The 19,661-nt window shown below is 39.5% G+C and overlaps 1 protein-coding gene across 4 annotated transcripts in view; it reads right to left on the bottom strand.

Annotated features, from left to right (window-relative positions):
• Positions 1-154: 154 nt before the first annotated feature.
• The window catches only part of CCDC186 (coiled-coil domain containing 186), a 32,695-nt gene continuing 13,188 nt past the window's right edge, over positions 155-19,661 (bottom strand). For all 4 annotated transcript variants that reach the window (XM_082765305.1, XM_082765303.1, XM_082765304.1 and 1 more), the window contains 14 exons: positions 18,460-18,586; positions 16,402-16,530; positions 15,461-15,673; positions 14,102-14,221; positions 13,475-13,579; positions 13,032-13,130; positions 12,166-12,252; positions 11,257-11,399; positions 9,101-9,356; positions 8,309-8,498; positions 7,130-7,210; positions 5,877-6,087; positions 4,607-4,826; positions 155-3,877 (listed from right to left, as the gene is read on the bottom strand). In XM_082765305.1, coding sequence (XP_082621431.1) covers positions 3,794-3,877; positions 4,607-4,826; positions 5,877-6,087; positions 7,130-7,210; positions 8,309-8,498; positions 9,101-9,356; positions 11,257-11,399; positions 12,166-12,252; positions 13,032-13,130; positions 13,475-13,579; positions 14,102-14,221; positions 15,461-15,673; positions 16,402-16,530; positions 18,460-18,586 — 2,065 coding nt within the window. In that variant the 3' untranslated portion in view covers positions 155-3,793. The remainder of the gene's footprint in view (positions 3,878-4,606; positions 4,827-5,876; positions 6,088-7,129; positions 7,211-8,308; positions 8,499-9,100; positions 9,357-11,256; positions 11,400-12,165; positions 12,253-13,031; positions 13,131-13,474; positions 13,580-14,101; positions 14,222-15,460; positions 15,674-16,401; positions 16,531-18,459; positions 18,587-19,661) is intronic.

Raw genomic sequence — 19,661 nt, 5'->3', positions numbered from 1 at the left:
TCTGGCTGCCAGCACCTGCGGTACGCAGCAAGGACACCACTGCCACCTACCTCGTGCTCGGATGGTGCAGTAGAAAAATGCAGCCACGCAGGTACCTGTGCGACCTGGCGTCAGGCAGCAGCACGTAGGCACAAACCACAGACCCACAGCAGACTTTCACTCATTTGTGGGTTTATTATTTCAAAGTACAATATATACATAATGTATAGCGATATCTTCAAAAACTTTATACAGAAACAAGTATCTACAAAATTAAATCAATAGACACTCTGTATATTCGGACACCGTACATACATATATTGGAAGATTTAACATAGCTTCAGTTTGAACATGGAAACAGGAAGGAAATGCCATCCGTCTTGGAAAAGCTGTAAATGCCACCCAACTCCCTCTGCAGCTCAGCTGTCTGCCTCCTGAAGGGTTTCAGGTGGCTGGGGAGACACGATCAGTCTGATTTCTAGTGCCACCTACCGTTGGTATTTCCCATCACATCGGCAGCTGGAAGGGGCAAAGCCCATTCCTAGAGGGCAGTCAGGCCCTGCACTCTGAACCACCTCCTAGGTTCCTGCAGGGTCCCTGCAGCACGCAGGCAAACAGCTTTACACTCAGTTCAGTGGAAGCCAGAGATCTGATCTGTTATTGTCTTGTTTAGTTATGAACTAAACTACTGTGATGAAAGCTATTTCAAAAGACTAACTTCAGTTTTAGCAGCTGGAGAGACTGTAGGTGTTGCCAGCAACAAGTTAAGAAGATGAGAGGGTATCTGAGAACAAACTGACCTCCACTGCATTCTGGAGACTGAAATTAAAAATATTGCACAAGCCTACGAAGCAGAAAGCCAGTGATTTCTACAGGAAAAAAAATAATTCTTTATTTCAGAGGATCTAGCTTTAGACAATGACAGCACAGGATTTTACAGAGGGTAGAAAAGCACCGGCAGCCTTCCTGTAGGGTCTCTGAGAACATCTGGATGTGAGATGTTTGGATTAAAAGAGCACCCTGAGTGTTCAGGATTCAGATGTTTTAGCCTGTGGGATACAACTAGCTACCAGCTAGGAACTTGCGGAAGAGCCTGTGGCAATCACACATCTAATGGACACTGAGATTCAGTGACAGGTACGTGAGCTCACTGCTCCAGGCTGCCTTCAAAATTAGTTTGTCAGTTCATCAGCAAAATTTATTTTATCTGGAGACAGTTTTCAATCTCTTGCTGATAACATAAAAAGTCTTCAGAACAAGGGTAAGTGAAATGTAATAAACCAAGCCTTGCACCCACTGGTGTTCAATGGTGGGAACCATCCCACAGGAGCACCTTTCCACAGGAGTTCTTGTTAATGTGTTCTATCTAATGTGTTGTTAAGTTCTATCTCTAACAGGTATGCTTAAAATAAAGCCTCCTGATGACTTTAGTCTACGTGAATACCATGCACAATAAGCAAAGTGAAATTTCAACAGCTTTGTGTGTCTCCATAACTGGGGGGGGGAAGTCTGGGAAGTTTTTAGTGCTACAGAGAGGAAAGCAGCATTTCCAGCAGGGCAGGAGGGCAACTAACTAGGTTTCTCAAATAACTTAAACGGAGAAACAACCATGCCAAAAAGAAATAAGAATTTCCACAATGTCATTGCACTTATTCCATCTGCACCACGCCTCTCCTTCATTCACATTGTACACCTGGAGAACATATATTAAATGATTACAATATTAACATCGTATCTAAAATACTGGAGTCATTCAGCTGAACACCTGAAAATATCCAGAGATCTGGTACGTTAAAGCATGAAAACGCCAACATACAAAAGCTAAGCTATGTCTCGACATGCAAATTGGTCTTTCTCAATACTTTCCTTCAGCAGAAGGTCTAGCTCAGTCATGACCAACTGCCTGTTTGCTCGGGGTTAAATCTCAGCTTCCCAGAAGTTGGGGACCATCTGTTTCAGCAGAGGCAGGTATTTCCCTCTCCACATCACTTAAGCAACAACAAAGCAGAGGTAGTCCCATGACTGCGCTGGTCAAAATTCCCTAACGTTTTGAATAAACATTGTTCTCAGGAGTTTAAAAAAAATATACATATATGTATAAAACCCACCCAGATTAAAGGCTCACAGCTTCTACGACGCTCATCAGGGTTTTCATCACTCGTTTTCACCATCCCTTTCCAAACTCTTCACTGACACTGAAGGGACCGGCTATCCAAAGACCCCCTGAAGCTCTCTGGACCACAAACCAGGTCTTGATCCTGTAAAGTACTTTCAGAAGTGCCTATCCCACTGTCCTGCACCCAACTATTCAAACAAACCAGATCGGGCCCTTCTGCTCAGTTTGGTTCATCACAATGCCCGAGTGACTCAGTGGCACATGAAAATGGAGTACATGCCCCTAAGTCACCTGGATGCTTTCATAAACTCTCCTCCTTGTACGCTCCAGCATACAGATGTACACTGTATCTTTTTTTCATGATGATAGGAAGTTCAAGTATTTAAGAAAAACCCAACACATGTATTTACAGTCTGAACTGGTAAATACATTTTGGTCAGAAGGCAATAAACACACTGATAATGCATTTACTGCTGGAATAGACTTTTCAGATCCTGGGAATTACTTATCTTGGAATTAAAATGTGAACGTGATGTGAAACTAAGAACTTGTCACCTTGATCCTCTTCTGCTGTCACCCTCTCAGACACTGAGGGATTAAACAACAATTCTCAGTTCATGCCATTTTAACCATCTTAATTCTTCACAACAGTAAAATTAAGGAGTCACACATGTTTCTATGCCACTTTTACAGTCCAACTAACAGAATGAAATCCCATTTAGATATATTTTCTATTTCTTACCACCACTTTCATGGGCTGGTCTATTCAAAGCTAACTAGAGAACTTAGTAAGCTTCTATTTGTCTCTGAAAATTTTTCATTCATCTGAAAACAGATGTAAGCACAATGTCTATCTGTACATATGTAACAGTGGTCAGTTTAACTCTTATTTTTTTTTTTTTTAAATGTTGTTAGTTATAAAAAAAGACAAAGTTTTATTAACCAATTTTCAAAGATCAGACTTCTTTAGACCATACACCTAAAGATCAGGGGTTTACAAGATTTGCTGAATTGATGTTTGTTTCTGTTGCACATACTCAATAATTGATTCAGAAAGTTCCTTAATCCCTTAGTTTTACTGTTGTTTCATTTCTTTTGAATAAATTGACCCAATAAATGCTAATCCAAAGCAGAAAATAAGCAATGTCATAGTCATCACTTAAAAATTTTGTGACAAAGCATTTTTCCATGCATTTGTCAAAAATGCTCGATCAACCTAATCATTAGAAGTAATATGCAAGAAAGGAAATAGTATCTGAAAGCCCTTAAAGCTCAGTAGCACTGGATATGTTCAACAGCAATTAAAACATAATTGATTTATTTTTTCAAGCTCTGTCATTAAAAGACTGATTAATGATACAGTGTAGAAATGAAAATCTCACTGCAACTCACTGAAAACATAGTATGCACTGCAAAGCATCTCTATGTCAATTCAAATAAAAGTTTTAGATAAATGTAGTGTGTAGGAAAGTTCAGCAACACCTCAGGCTGGTATTGGGTAGACAGAACCACACTGATGCCAAACCCTGTATCTCTCTCATGAGTAAGAGCAGCCTGTATGACTACAGGCCGTGTATACAAAATACTGGATGCTTGTGCTGGCAGGCAATCAAATTTCTGGAAAAATGTAGAAAAACAGTGGTCTGTAGCACCTGCCTTTTCCGCATCTTCATATCAGTTATTCCACAGAAGCTTTAGTTATGTCTGCTTTATTCTCTGTTCCAGTTCATGCTTGTGTTTAATAAGTCGTTCTATTTCTGTTCCTAGAGTTTGAAGGTTTTCCTTTGGGAGAAAGAAAGGATGGGTTAAGTTAGAGAGAGAAAACAAACCAAATCAGCACAAAATGCACTAATAAGTCAAAATTAGTGTTTATGTCAGCAGATTGATACTTTCAAGTATCCCGAACAAATGCAAATGATTAGACTGAGGTAGAGAAAACCAAGCTCATTTCAGTAAAGGATGCAAACCTTTGAGCAAGTCTTTTTTGCAGTTACTAAGATGGTTACTTCTTAAGTTACTTCTACAGGCTGTCTCTACAAAGTGCAGTGTTTAAGGGGAACGATAATCCCAGGAAGAGATATCCAGCTCCTGCATAACGTAGCAGTTCAGGTAGCAGGCTGCACAACTCTTCCCAGCCGGCTGTCATTTCCTCACAGCAGACCCGCTGCCCCAGTGGCTCAACTTGGTACCCAGCAACTGGCACAGGACCAGGCACGCAGAGCCCAAGCAGCCCCCACATGACAGAGGGAAGGTGCAAAGGCTTTTTCTCTGCCGAACAGTCAGCCCTACGTTTACTGCTGAGAACCAGCCCTCTACTACAGCACATCACAGGGTCCCGAAAGAAATTCAGAATGGATCACATTACAGCACTCTTTGATTAACCAATGCTATCAGTATCAGCAATTCGCAGGGAGCTGACTTCCAAAAAGCCTCCTCCCTTTAACAGCACACATCTCTTTGAAGAGAGTATCTCAGAACTAGGAGAGCATGCAGAACAAAAGGCATACTCACTTTCAGTGTAATATTTTTCAGTAATGTATCTTCTAACACAGCCTGCAGCTTTCTGTTTATCTCTAAGGAGAGTTCTAACGTGAGACCGCTGTCTGCAGGATGAGATGTATACAGAGATGCCATGATCCCACCTCGTCTACTCAAGTGTACTTTGTTGAAGTCAGAGGCCTCTGAGGACAGCGTGCCAGCTTCTTCCCGCAAAATGTAACTCTGAATAATTCTGGGCAAAAATTAAAAAGACATCACAGCGTTACAAGGTAGTTAAGAACAGACACTGACATAACTTCACATTCCTGACATACAATAATTTTAATTCCAAGCAGTACTGTATTAGGCAGTAAAGTAAATGCCTGCAAAGCCTGTGACAGCAGAAAACCTAAGGTACCACAGATGCTATAGTAGGCGATAGAAAGCTGGGACACTAAAATGCACAAGTTTTACATACTTTAAAGTACTTTGAGAAAGTAATATTGCTACTGAAGCAAAAAAGGTTACAAAAAGATGCCTCTATTTTTCTGTGCTAAAAGAAAGACCTACTAGACAATACCATTTAGCCCAAAAGCTGAAATACTGGGCAAGTTCAACTACTGTGCAATCTCAACTTGGCATATGAAGTATGATGCAGTCTTCAGATTTAAAATCACCTCAGTGTCCCACTGAACCTGTCTCAGCACACAGGACAGATCTGTTACGGAAGTGTGGTAGCATATGCTCAAACTGGAAAGAGCACTACAGATCAAGTAAGCCATGAGAGCAAGTTGGACAGAGAGCAAGTTGGACAGTAGGACAATGACCTGTACATGTAGGTACTACACTCAAACTTGCTCAGAGATCTCACGCATGCAAGAAGTGTTGTTTAAACCAGCTTTTTTAGAAGCAACTCTCATTGCATGCTTTATTTATTATTTGCCTGACTCAAGACCCTGGGGTTCTATTTGCAGCACTGCTGACAGTTCTCAGTAGCAACTGAGGATCAAGTGGTATCAACCCATGTTCTCAACCCATGTATCTCAACACCAAGTGTGAGACAATTGGGGAGCAATATTCTGCCTTTTTAAAACCAGCACCCACAGTTGAATTCATCTGTTTTTGAATGGTCATTGAAGCAACGCTGTTCATTTAAGTCATAACTTCAACAAATCATTTCAACATTAAGTTGAGAATAGCAGTAGAACTACACTAAGCTTTTATAAAGAAATAGAGCCTCGTGCATACTTCAGTATGTGTATACCCAACATCAAAAACTGTACCAACCAAACTCAGAACATACTTAGTTTTTTTCCTGATTTCCTCCACAAGGTGTTTAATGTGATCCTCCATAAACTCCATCTTTTCATTTTTTCGAGCATGTGCTTTCTGTAGCCTCAGGATTCTTTCAACCAGGATAGACTTGTCCACCTCTGGGAAGCTGTCCACAGCCACTGAAGATCCAGTGTTCTCAGGTGACCGATCCTCATTGCTGCTGCGCGCGTTCAGGGACCCTGCCAACACATTCAGATTTTAAAGCTCTTTTTACTTTTGCCACAAATAAAACGTCTCCACCAGTGCAGCGCGTTCATTACATTTTAGTAGCTTAGGATATTTTCTTCAGAATGTCAGTTTCCCTTACACGTGAGTGGGTTTCTACAATAAGGAGTTTTTACACCATTTAAATGCGTGCTGGAGCAGTGTGTAGTCCCCTAGTTATGGGCATAATTCCATTAGCATCACTGTACGTACATGAGTAACACTTAGCCCTGCAGAAGTACTGTCATATTCATTAATATTACTTTGTACAAGACTGAGCTGATTTTCAAACAAATCTATTCTACAGTCTGCTAAAATCACAACCATGAGAACTGCGTACAGGCTGACAGGAGCCCTACATTGTAAACCACCTACAGCGCTGTTCACTTAGAGCTTGAAGTATTTTTTTTTCTTTCTGTTCACCTCTTACTTATACAGAAAGATTGCAAAATACTTCAGCATACCTAACCCAATTTAAAACCCAATGATACTGAGGAAGAAAACAGCTGTTGTTTTCAGCATTAAAGATAACCGTTCTACTTCTAACTGGATAGAAAGTAATGAATTCTACACAAACACACTGATGCCTCTAAACATGCTAATTGATTTTTATCAGTTAAACAGTTGCAACTGTCAATAAGGCAATTAAACAATCTTGGAAGCTGCTGCTAATTTTTGTTTTGCCACAGCTGCATTTAAGAGGGTTCTCTGGAAACTGCAGTCCTCTGAGCTTCCTCCAAACATAAAAGCAACAACAACAACAAAAGTCTTGCATTTAAGAAGACCCAAAGCATGTAAACATCAAGCTTTAATCTTGTAATAAGGATAAGCACCTTTAACTGCATTCAGCCAAGTGCATTTTGGTGTTTAAAGGCTATTTTGTCAGGCTGAATGGGAAACTGCCCACACACTGCATACGCACAAACCACAGAAAGAGCAAGACTGAGAGCAGCACACCATGGCAACCTTATTAAGATCGAAGGATTGTTTTGGCAGCCCTGCTATTAGCTATATTACCTGATGAACTGGAACGACTCCCCATGCTGCTGACTTCTTTGTCATAATTACCGTTTTCCATCTGATCCAATTTCCTGCGTGCTAAAAGTATAATAAAGTGATTGTTACCAACAGGAGATTAAAAACCAAGACCCAGTGTGATACAACAAACACTCTAATCCTCTGACCTCCGATAATTAACGTGGCTTGACTACTTAAAGACAATGGTAGCAACTAAAATCTGATGGGGAAAAGACAAAACAAGAACCAAAATAGCTCCCTTCTCTCCCTGCACTCAGCCATGAAGTACCTGGATGCAACATCTGCTAAGACCCTGCAACAATTTCCAGCTGAAGTAATGTCATCCACAGGATTATCTGGGAACAACAAGACTTGAATTTGATTTTGCCTTTGATTGGGACTGCTGGGGAAATAACCACTGAATGACAGAACAGCAGCTCCGTTCTGCGATCTCATGACTATCACTAGTGGGAGCTGAGAGCACTACTTGTGCCAGAAGCACCACTCATTCAGTAGGGATGAAAAGGGAAAATGCACAGCTGTTCATGTATGTACAAAGAGACAAATAACTTCTCTTGCACAATGTCAGTAAGAGTTCTTCTTTCAAATACATTTCAAAGAAGCCTGAATACATTCAAATCTATCTGCATTCAGAACATATGTGCTATCAAGTATTTAATGATTTCTATCTGTTGCCAAAATTAATCATCAGTCTCTCAACATCCATCCATCCTTAATAATTAAACTGCTCTGTTTAACATACTAAGCAGTAGCTCTCACCAATAACTCCTGATACAGTCAGGAGCTAGGAAACTTCTGGCAGCTTTTGCCTATACTCAGACCAGGATCTGTACCTACCCACAGTGACATTTAGGTAGTCCCATACAGGACAACAAAGGCAAAGTTCTCAAAATAAAACTTTCAGTTTATAACTAAGCCCATTTCAAGAGTTTTGTTTAGTTTTGTTTAAGGCTGACAATTGAGACTAGGGCCTGTTCGTTGCCACTGCAGTTTTCTCAAGTCTTAACTTGCTCGCTCACTCTTTTGGGACAGGGAGAGTGAGAAGGGCTAAGCTCAAACAGCGCGCATACACTGACAGAAGCCTTCGTCTCTGCCAGACTCTGTGAAGGGGCTTACAGACTGGGCTGACTTATTATTATATCTGAAATGAATTTCAACCTAGCTGAAGCTGTTTCGTGAGATCTTTCAGGTTTGCTGCATGCTTGCGCTTCTGGGTAGTCAGTTCATCTTTCAGCTCATCCACGTGGGTCTTCAGCGCTGTTAGTTCTTTCTGCTCTGAAGCCAGCTGAGCCTGCAGCGTCTCAACCTCTAGCTTTCGCTGATCCTCCTCCTTCTGCAACTTGGTGGCCTGAAATTATAGTTTGGTTTTAAGTCATATACCACAAGGATTCCTGCCTAACCACACTGCACACTCAACAGTTCTATCTCTGTACTTTGCTTTCTACATGAGAATCTCTTGCATTTTAAATTTGTTAAGCTAGAAACTAGCATTGCAACTGAATACATAGCACAGTGTGATGCTGCAGTAAGATTCCTGAATTCTAAAACATCCACACAATGCAGTACAGCACGTAGAGCTGTGCAGTACAGGTACGTTAATTTTTGTTTTGTTTTTACAGCAATCATTGAAAATTAAATTATGTTTATCTTACATTTATAAAGACTACCTAAGAAACAGTAATACAATTCACAAATTACAATCTTTTGGTTGTTTCAATGTCAGTTGCATGGAGAGTAACTCTGTCCTGCACCACAGAAAGAACAACGCAGGGACACCCCCATCACATTTCAGTGCCATGTGCCTTGGATTTCTGTCTTCTTAAAAAGAGAGGTGTTCCAGACTGGCAAACTCAACAACAAGTTGCAGTTAGGTGAGGAAAAACACATGGTGGAATTCACGTTCCCCAAACATTTTAGTAACGCATGAACAAAGCTGCATGCTGTACTCACCAGGTCATCTTTAGCCTGTCGAACACATTCCACCTGATTCTGCAGCTCTCTTTCGCTGTAAGAAAGCTTATCCACCTGGCTCTGTAAGGAATTGTTTTCAGACTGAAGCTGCGCATTCTTACTGGTTAATTTTTCAGTGAATATCAATAGCTCAGATTCTCTTTTCCGACTACCTTCAATGTCCTTCTGGAGATCAGCAATAAGAGAATTGAGACCATCTACTTCTTCCTTTAAAGCATTGATATCTTGTTCATCTCTGCCAAAAGAATTGCGTATTATTAGGAATAACCTGAGCTTGAAGACATCAGATATGAAACCTTACTGAAATAAAAGTGTTTGGGCCCAGACCAGGCAATGCCCAGGAACACTTAGTGACCCTCGTGCACCACTGGATTGTTTTAAAAATGAAGGGAGCTTGCAGATTCCATTTCATGACAAGCTGCAATGCCGACATGACACAGAAATGAAGTGACCAGCTGTCTGTACTCAACTGCACGTGCTTCAGTACAGGGTGTCAGAAACAAGACTGTAGATTAAGAGGACAGCCTGCAAATGCAATATTCTTGTATTTCCCTTTTCCAAATACATTGTTTCATTATGAGAGAAGCCATTTCTACTTAACAGTCAAGGTCAAACCGAGCAAAGCTAAATCTGTAGACCATCCTAAAAAGAGATTTCCAACTGATCCTTGCATTTCTCCAAAAAGCAAATCCTGCAACACTGGAGGTAATCAGTATCCAACTCAGTGTTATCCAGCATCCAACCTAAAATAATCTTTCCTGCAAAATCCCATTTATTTTTGTCCTTGCTCCAGCACACAAAGACTAGCTGAACATTCCCTTTATAATACCTTTTTACATATTTAAAGATGTTTCACCTCAATCTTTCAGGTTCCTTCTAGAAATAAGAAACCTGCTTCCTCAACCCTTTTCTCATAAAGAAAATAGATGAGATTTTGCATGAATTAAGACAAAATTCTTATTTTCTTGGAAGCAAGTGAAAAAAGGCAGCAAATTTATTTTCAGAGAGAGTTTCAGAGAGAACAGGAATTTACTGATCCAAGTTTTCAATCTCTTTCTAAGATTCCACAACCCTGTCAAACATCCTAGGGAGTACTGAAAACACGTCAGTCATTTTAAGAGAGAAATAAAAGACTATAGGAAAATTGATGCAGTGGTAGTGAGCACTGTGCAGAGAAGATGTTAAAAAAAACACCTCAATCCAAGTTTAACAGGAAAAATGGAGACATGTTTAAGGACATCTCAACTACTGAGAAGAAAAAATAACTGGAAAAACACATTTGTAGTTTTCACACTGATCACAGAGTTCATTTTAATTCATTTAACAAGATCCCAAGAGAAAAAAAAAAAAAGCTGTTGCTGACTGAAGTCTATGCTTCAGTTGTCTCTAGCAGATCACAGTTTCCCTAGGAAAGCTAATGAGACAGTGCCAATGCAGCTGACCAGCATGCAATCACAGCAATATTTTTCAATGAGAAATAAGAATTCTTTAGAAGCACAGGAGGGACAAGTGAGTGGCTCTTTGTATCCAAAAGTTGTCTACCTCCATTGTATTTGCTTAGAATCAGTGAAGTGGATGGCATTTCTGTATTCTAGTTCATATGCACCATACAAAAACAGAAATATGCTCAGCAACTCCTAAACTGTCCACGAACCCAACTCCTTTCCAAGATTTTATATCCCTCACGTTCTTAAATGAGGAAACTTTGGACAGCAGAATGAGTACTAATCCATCAGAAATACAAGTGCTCCCAACTATCTGCATATGGCACCTATCAAAGATATAAAACCTTTTCTGTTAAATACTTTAATCCATCCATCACACTTTTGAAGTGATGGATCTTTCAATAAAGCAAACACCGGGCAGGCTTCTACAAGACATAACTTCTTATAGGGTACACTTAAAAGTGAACACTTTGGTTAGATTTACGAGACTAAATCCATTAATTTTATTAAAAGCTATTAAGGTCATCTCTATTACTAGTGAGATTGATTCACCATAGAAATAAACACTTGAGTTAGGACAAGGATTCTGCATGTTATTGACGTTTTAAAGCATTTTGTAATTTCAATAAAGAAAAACTTTCCAAATACCAGAAAATCTGTCACATCATTCCTCAAAGTGCATAGCTGTACCTCTGATGTTGATCCTGCAGACGATCGACAGTTTTGACTTTGTCCAGCAAACTCTGAATTTCAGTTTTCTGTCTGTTAATGATCTCTTTATACTTGGATAACTCATCTTCTGTTCTTAAGCGCTCATCCTCTAGACACTTCACCTGAATCAGAAAAATCAAACTATTTATTTCCCCAAGCTTTGGAGATGAATTATTCTGATCTTCTGATCAGATGTCTAACGTTTTGTACAAAACATTTTTATTACTTTTTGATGATTTTAGCTCAGAGTGGTAATATCCTGTTTTTCACACAAAACACAGTCAGAAAAAATAGATAAAACAGTACATGCAAAAAATACCAAATTATGCAAGTGTGATTAACATTAGTCTTGTCCAAAGACTCAAACTAATGCACCAGGATTCAAAGACTTCAAAGACATCTTTTTTCCAATTACAAAACCAAATACAGTCATGTCTTCATCCATTTTTCTAAGGCCCTACTGAGATCTGGGTTGAAGGAACAGCAGGCTAATTTACAGACAGTTCAGAAGTTACAGATAGCATAACCTCCTTAACAGACATCAAATGTGTGATGTCTACAAACCTAGCTTCACAGACAAGAAATGTTTACAGATATTTTTCATTTTCCAAAGTTACTAAACTCAGGAGATCTTCACTAAATATGTTTCTCCTAACTTTTCAGTCAAATGAGTTGCATAACATAGAACAAAACATTGTACTATGGACCAACTGATTCACTAAGAAAGGTTACCCAGAGTCAGTTACATGCTCCTTCTGATCTCATGCAAGCCAGTCTCTAATCACCGTATTTATTCGAAGAACTAAAATTACAAACAAAAAATTGAATATAGTCTTATTCAAAAAGCCAGTACTACACACTGTGCTCTCCTACAATCCAACACGTTACCTTTGTCCTCAGTGTTCGAAGTTCATCCATGCCTTCTTTAAATGTTCTCTTCAAGTCTTCCAGTTCTTTTATTTTTGCATGATGCACCTTGTTAAAGAGCGAGAAGTTCATTAAGAAATCTACATTGACACTGGCATTCCCTAGGATATCAAACAAAATCTAGGCAAATGCAGGCCAACACAACAGCTGAGAGGGCTGGGCTTAAAATAAAACAGGTACTTTAAAAGGTTTGTTTCGCTTATATAGAGATTGGTAAACAGCCACTACAAACAAAAGCAAAAGCCTAGGGGGAAAAAAGCTAGATTTTTTTTTTTTTTTAAAGAAGCAAGGACAGAAATAGGATTGCACTTTTCAGTTTTAGTTGTACAAATTGACAACAGCCCCTGGGGAAAGTTCTACGTTCTGACACTTGCTTAACTGAAGATGAAACATGCACACGTGAGCAGGTACTCATCAGAGAATCTAGTTTTTGGGATAACAAATTTCTACAGAGAATGGAAGCTATCCCTGACTCATAGCTTAGCGAAATACTGGTCAAAGAAAGACAGCCTTGCCTTAGAATTTGCACTCTAAATTATGAAAACATTCACACTGATAAATGAAAGAGCAATTATGGGAAAAGCATGATACAATGAGAACAATTCTGTTTTTAAGAAATTAGTCCAGGGTAGTATCTAAAAACATCCTCCCATAAGCAGAGTTGGAGGCAGACACCTGGAATGGAGTATTAGGACAAGAAGAAAAATGTTTGGCAAGAACTGTAAGCAGCTTAAAAAAAATCTCAAGTTAGAAACTCGTAGCATTCATAACTACCAGGTTAACTGGTAGCCAGGCAACTGTGCTGCCTTCATACACCAAATACTTACCTCCAGATGATCAGACTTCTCCTGCATTTGTTTTTCTAGTTCTCCTTTAGTTACTCTGAGCTTTGCATCCAATTCATTTGATTTAATTTCTTCCGACTCCTAAAAGGATAGAAGATACAAGGAGAGTTTTAGTTTTAGATCCCCCTTTCCCGTTTTATGAGCACCTATACAGCTTTTCACATCACTGAAGAACTTTCCTATAGGCATGTATCCAATAATTCTGAAAAGGTGAAGACAGAGTTGCACACCAGATGCTAATCAAGACAAACTTTTTCCTTTCTGATTATCAACTTTCCAAGCAAAGCAATCAGTGATTGATCATCTCAACATTGTAGCTCACACAGGATAATTCTTCCCTGTTATGGCTTAAGATAGAAATGGGGGGGCGAGGGGTGTAAAATAAGATCCTGGACACTAATTCCACCTCCTGAGAAAGTGTTTACCTGATAGGTTTTTATCATTTCTTGACAGTTTTTCCTTATCTGGTCTGTTTCTTCTTTTGCTTGAGTTAATTTTGTTGTTGCATCTTTGAGGCGCTCTTTTGATTCCTACAGGAACAGGAATGAATAACGGTTAAACCTACTTACATAACATCATTTAGAAAAAAAACAATTCTTATGACAGAAGTTTCCTACTTCAGTTTGAAAAGAACCAACAACAAAAATGTCCGGTATTTTTTCCTTTCTTACTTCCCTTCAGCTATTACTTTATGTAATTTTGTTTGTTCCAAAATCACAAAAAAAAGGACTCCTTGGTTATGTGCCGTAGATGATAGATCACATTAAATCTATCACAGAAAAAGTGAATTAAAAAGACAGTTAAATCTATCATACAAAATCCAAATAAAAGTTGATGATCAGATTAAACAGAACCCTCTGCATTTCCCTCCTCGCATCCTTTTATCATTACCAGCTCAGTAACAGTATCTAAAAGCACTATTCCAACTTCTGCGGCAGGTGTTCAAATTCAGAACACTTTAAGAATAGATTTTAGTACTATTTAAAGAGAGAACAGTATCGCAACTACATTCCTCTGACTGTAGTCTAATGTCATGGTAGCGTTTTACTAACCCTGTGCGAATCCATTTCAGTTTTCAATTTGTTCTGAGCCCATTTCACTTTGATAACATGAGAATTGATTTCTTCTTTCAGTTTTTCTATTTCTTTGTTGAGTCGAGTGGCTTCAGCATCCTAAAAAAAAAAAATCATAAATTTTATTTTATGGATATAAATCATCCAGTGCTTCTTGCAACACACAAAATAGAGCTCTGGTCTACAATAAAAATCTCCTGAGTAAGCTGCACAGGCCCTTTTTTGTTCTTTTTTTGGCAACAGGATGAGGAAACACAGGTTCAAACAGTAGTTATGTATTACACAAGGCTACAGAGAGAAGTCCTGACACTGACAGAACGGTAATACCAGCTATAAACGTGCAGGGTGAGCACTGGCAGCAACAACATACGTAGGTCAAACCACCAGCCTGTAAGTCAGCATCAAGTCAGGACATTAAGAAAAGGACACTGCTGGCCCAAACTTCTGTACCAGCATCCACAGACAGAGCATCAACCCACACCTCCAAACTGCTTCTGAAATGATAGGTTCAACTGCTAAATATAGGTTTACTGAAGCACCGTGTGAGGGCAGTACGGTTCCTGCAAGGCTCTAGTGTAATCATGAGGTGTTCTGAGGTTTTTTAGTAGGTTAACTTTTGTTTAGCAAACCTGAAGCCACGTTCCCACTTCCTGCTCACGTGAGAAACACTGAAGTGATTTTTTGCTTCAGCAGCATATTTTTTCTGACTTTAAATCGTATTTTTCTGCTTCTTTTGTCAACTGTGCACAGTAAAATTCATCAGAAGAGACCCAAATCAGCAAGAACCCTACTACTTCATCAATTTTCAGGTCTTCCACATGAAGTAGTTGCAAAACAGTACAGAAACACCTGGGTAATTTAGGAGCCTGATGGGAATTTTACTGGCTTCTAAAACTGAATGGCAATTTACTTATTTATTTGAATCAGGCCTGAAAAATCCTATTGCCATACTACCAATTTTCATAAGTACAAGAGAATGAAGACAGAAAAATTGCAATAAAGACTGCAATAACTTAATGCCATTACAGCCTTTTAAAAATTCAAAAAAAAAAAGTTAGAAACTCCCTCAAAAAAACATGGACCTGCAATAAGTGCTCTTTTCTTTTTTATTACAGAAAATAAATTAGGGAAATATTAAACGGAACTTGAAAAAGATAACGAGAACTCAGTTAATACTTCCCCCTCCCTCAGAGGAAAGGGTTTTTTCCACAGATATACATCAAAACAAAACAAAAACATTCTTCTTTCCCCAAGTACATTAGCAAACAAGTGTTGTTAAGTTTGCTCTGATAGCGCTTTTCATCATTCACTCAAGTCACACAGCAATACTCAGAGCACCTTAGTTTCATAGAGCTGGTGTAATCTTCCTTTTTCCTGAGAAAGCTGTTTGATTTTATTAGTATGCTTTTCAATTTCTTTGTTTGCATCTCGCACTCTTCTCTCAAGTATCTCCTTTTCCTTTCGGAGGTCAAGTGACTCTTTCTCCCCTCGGACATATTTCATCACCATTGTTTCCTTTTCATGGCGTGCTTCTTCGCATTTCTTATTTGCCTTGAAAAATATTTAAATATGAAATACAAGGGTGATTCATTCTGGTTTGCTTTTGTAAGACACTACTCTAAAGACATCCAATATAGAAGCATATCAAAGCAGGGCTCAATAGCACCAGTTCTGCAAACCCTAGCATTAGATCCCCACATAAGTGTCACCAGAGCCCAGTTGATTCAACTGGAATTACTTGTAACAGTAAATGCATCTATGCAGCTGCAGCTTCACAGCTAAACATCTCACATGAATTACCACCACACAAGTAATTCTGAATACAGATTATTTCAGAAGGAAAGAGTTATATTTGATAAGGTTTGGTCACAAAATACTTTTGCAAAAACCCAGTATCAATCCACTGTCTTCCCTTGTCCATGTGCCAAACTCAGCATCATTCAGTGGCTTATTTTTCAGATGGACTTCCCCCCAACCCCATCATTAATACATTTTGTTTCATCTAAGAAAATAAAAAGAATCAGAAACTGAGCTTTAGAGTTCACATAGAGAAAATACTTGGCATAATGTATTAGGAAGGAAAAAAAAAAAATCTCAACTCTCAGTAATACGAGAGAAAAATAAAAGCTTTGTGAAAAATATTTCATCTGATAAATTAGGGTATGTAAGAGCCACTGCTAGCTTTTACCCTGCTTCTGAGCCAAAACCAGGCTGCATGTTTCCTACAGGGATCAAGTTAATTCATGAAATGTTCTGTAATTAAAGGTTTTCTGTCTTACCTGTTCCATTCGATAGGCCATCTCTTTATGCAACTGTTGAATAGCATTTTTGGCTGCTGCATCTTGGGTTAAAAGTTTGTCTTTACCAGCTTTCACTTCTTTAATAAGCTCTTCTATTCTTGCTTCTAGCTAGAAGACAACATTATGATATAATTATAGGAAAAATAAGACTTTGATCATGTTTTGTACAGGCAGGAACATTTCACACAAATTATATGCTTCAACAGATCTTTACCTGTACTTTACACTTGTCAAGCTGCAACTATCCATATCAACATCTAGCTTTGTACTCAAGTACGAGCATGAAAGATGTCAATTTTCATCTTCAGTGAGACAACTGCATCAAATGGAGTAGAACAGGAGGCACAGTAGTTTATTACAGAAAAAAAATTAAATTGACAGCAAATGCTGAGATGCCAGAGCAGAGCTGGCTGCTGGCTGAAGTTGCTTCTTTCACCCTTTTCTTTGCTGCTACCCCTGTGCCACCACCTCCAGCCTGCACTGCGCTGGCAAAGTCGTCACGCATCCGTGCTGAACTGGACTGGGAATTAATTCGCTGAAAAACAACTCAGCAAATACAAAGGTGGTGCTTAGTCACCGTGCTGGCACGTTTCCTTAGGCACTCAGTGAACTAGGTGAGACCTGATCCAGCTGAAGAATAACCACCAGCTGGAACACCTCCCCGGGCAGGCTCGCTGCGCAGCCACACAGGCGCAGTCCAAGAGGAAGCAGCACTCGCACAAGGACAACAAGCTGTGATGCTGCCCAAAGGCTCCTCAAACTGTGCCTTAAGGACAACGCTCTCATTACAGGGCAAAGCCATTTCACCGATGCCTGCCTTTCTTTGTGGGGAAGAAGGGTGTAAAAGTGTAAAGATGCCGGTGTCAGTACCTCACTTCTGTGCAATCCAAGCCACAACACAAAGCAAGAACAAGCTAAAACACTTGTTGCCACACAGTGAATTTGATCACACCCTCTTCGGTTTTGCAAGCCAAATCATTGCCTAGCATGCAAAACATTTGTTTTTATTTATTTTTAAACGTGCAAGCATGCATATAACCACTTTACTTGCAGCTGTGAGTGCTACCAAGCTTTCATTTCCTTGAAAGCTACCAGGACACATTAATTCAGAAATCATCATGTTAAAAACACTCATTTCAAAAATGAGAAAACAAAACCCAACAACTCAGGTGTTTCACACTTCATTGTATCCCACAAGTCCAGCTGCTACCAAACTGCAAGTGTTACACCACAGCAGTATTTCTGAAACCACCTCCAAACATCCTTATCTGCAATCTTACTCGTGGGACTAGAAACCAACATGTGCCTCCCTCACAAAATGTTGTAACAGAGCACGAGTGACACCCGAAGCGATACCTTTCCCTCCCACACTAAAGCCAGCCTGCACAACTGCGAACTCCATGCTCCTCTTTGGCCTGTCATGGTCCTGAACCATTCACTGGCCAAATGCCTGCATATAGGAACTGCTAATACCAAAATAGCGTGTAAGGCCACAGTTAACACGCTCTAACCTTTATACATGTTCCACATACCCATTAGCACTTACAAGTCCAACTACAGCCATTCACTGCCAGACGCAGTAGTTAACAGAAGATAAATATTACTTTTAAAAAATGAGTCATGATAAAACACTTTCCTAAGATTCCCCTTCAATCTACATACACTAAATAAATCATCCTAAGAGACTGAACTTGCCATTTTGCAAAAAGGCCTACAAGGCCTTTAGCATACGCAGCCTCCAGCAGGAAGACAACCTTGGCACACACAACCAACCCACCTATCAAGGCAACTCAAACTGGAACTGCTCGAACACCTAAAATGAATTTCTGAATTCAGATCACTTAACCATAGACATTAAGCACTTCCAGCCAGTTAACATTTCTTGGCATGGAAGAATGGATTTATCCTCACAAAATACTCAGCATACACAAGCATGGGCACTCCTGCCTTCTCCCCTACGCTACCACACATTCTGTCAAACAGGGGCATCATGTACAGGTGAGATACCAGCTGCCACTTCTGTTCAGTTGTCTGTACCTGTTTGATGATGTTGAGGTGCTGCTTTTCTGTTTCTGTTCGCTTTTTCAGTTCATCTTTTAAGGTGTCCTTTTCTGAGCAAATGTCCAAAATCAGTTCTTGATGTTTTTTATTTTCTTTAATCAATCTGTAAAGAAAAAGAAACAAGCTGCAAGGTACTTCAGTACTGTATTTTTGATTTATTTATTTTGAGATACATGTTTCTTCCTTCTTGACTGTAAATCCTATTGCAATTAGAGCCAGGAACACTACTGAACTCCACCAAAGCCTTACCAAAAAAAAGTACATTGTGCCTGTGAAGCTTAACTCTAAACCAGCCAGCAGCAACTTTCTGATGAGAACACTGCTTACTTTCAGCATTTTGGGGTTTCTACCATCCCTGATGATGTGAGATATTTCATGCCTCTAAGCTACTCCAGAACTAGCAGTGAGTTCTGTAAAGGTTAACAATTTTAAGTTACTTTTGTACACAGAAACTTCCAATGACAGAGCTCCCCAGTCAAAGCTCTGAAAGCACAGACAGTGTGTTCATTTCCTGGATTGGCACAAACTCTCACAGCAGCCTTTGAAGTCCACAACCTGCTAAGAAATAGGACTTAGAAAATCTGGGTTCCACGTAACTACAACAGCATCCGTGGTCGTAGCCCTTGTAAGTTAAAATGTTTAGCTACGGTCTGTTCCTTTGCAGCTGTTTGAAGCCTGAGTTGAAGCTGACACCTTGACAATACTAGATTTAGCCTGACCTTCTAGCAGTGCAATATGTGAAACTCAGAAGTCATATTGTCAGAGCTGCTGAGTCTCAAATGTACTTAAATGGTTAAAGACACAGTTAGGTAGCGGGTATTTCCAAAAGCACCTAGGCAAGTTAGGCCACCAACCGCACGAATTTGCGTGCGGTATGTATTTACCTGAACAAGATATTTAAATACCCTTTTAGATATGTACTTTCATCTTTAGCTTCTCTCCTTCAAAAAGTATTTCCTAAATAAACAAGGCTTCCAAATTACAAAAACTTCAATACCACCAGTGAAAGCAAGCTTAGGTTAAAGAACAGTTCTGAAGCAAGGAATATTCCAAGATTACAAATGCTCAAAGGGAGCTGAGATTCACACAATCGCTGCTCACTTACCTAGCACAGATCTGCTCATAGAAGACAGCTGGATTACTTCCAGAGCAACGTTACAGGAAATTCTTTTGATCAT

Source organism: Aythya marila, assembly GCF_965140915.1.
Source record: "Aythya marila genome assembly, chromosome: 7".
Classification (NCBI taxonomy): domain Eukaryota; kingdom Metazoa; phylum Chordata; class Aves; order Anseriformes; family Anatidae; genus Aythya; species Aythya marila.
This window is presented reverse-complemented; position numbering and strand designations above follow the sequence as displayed.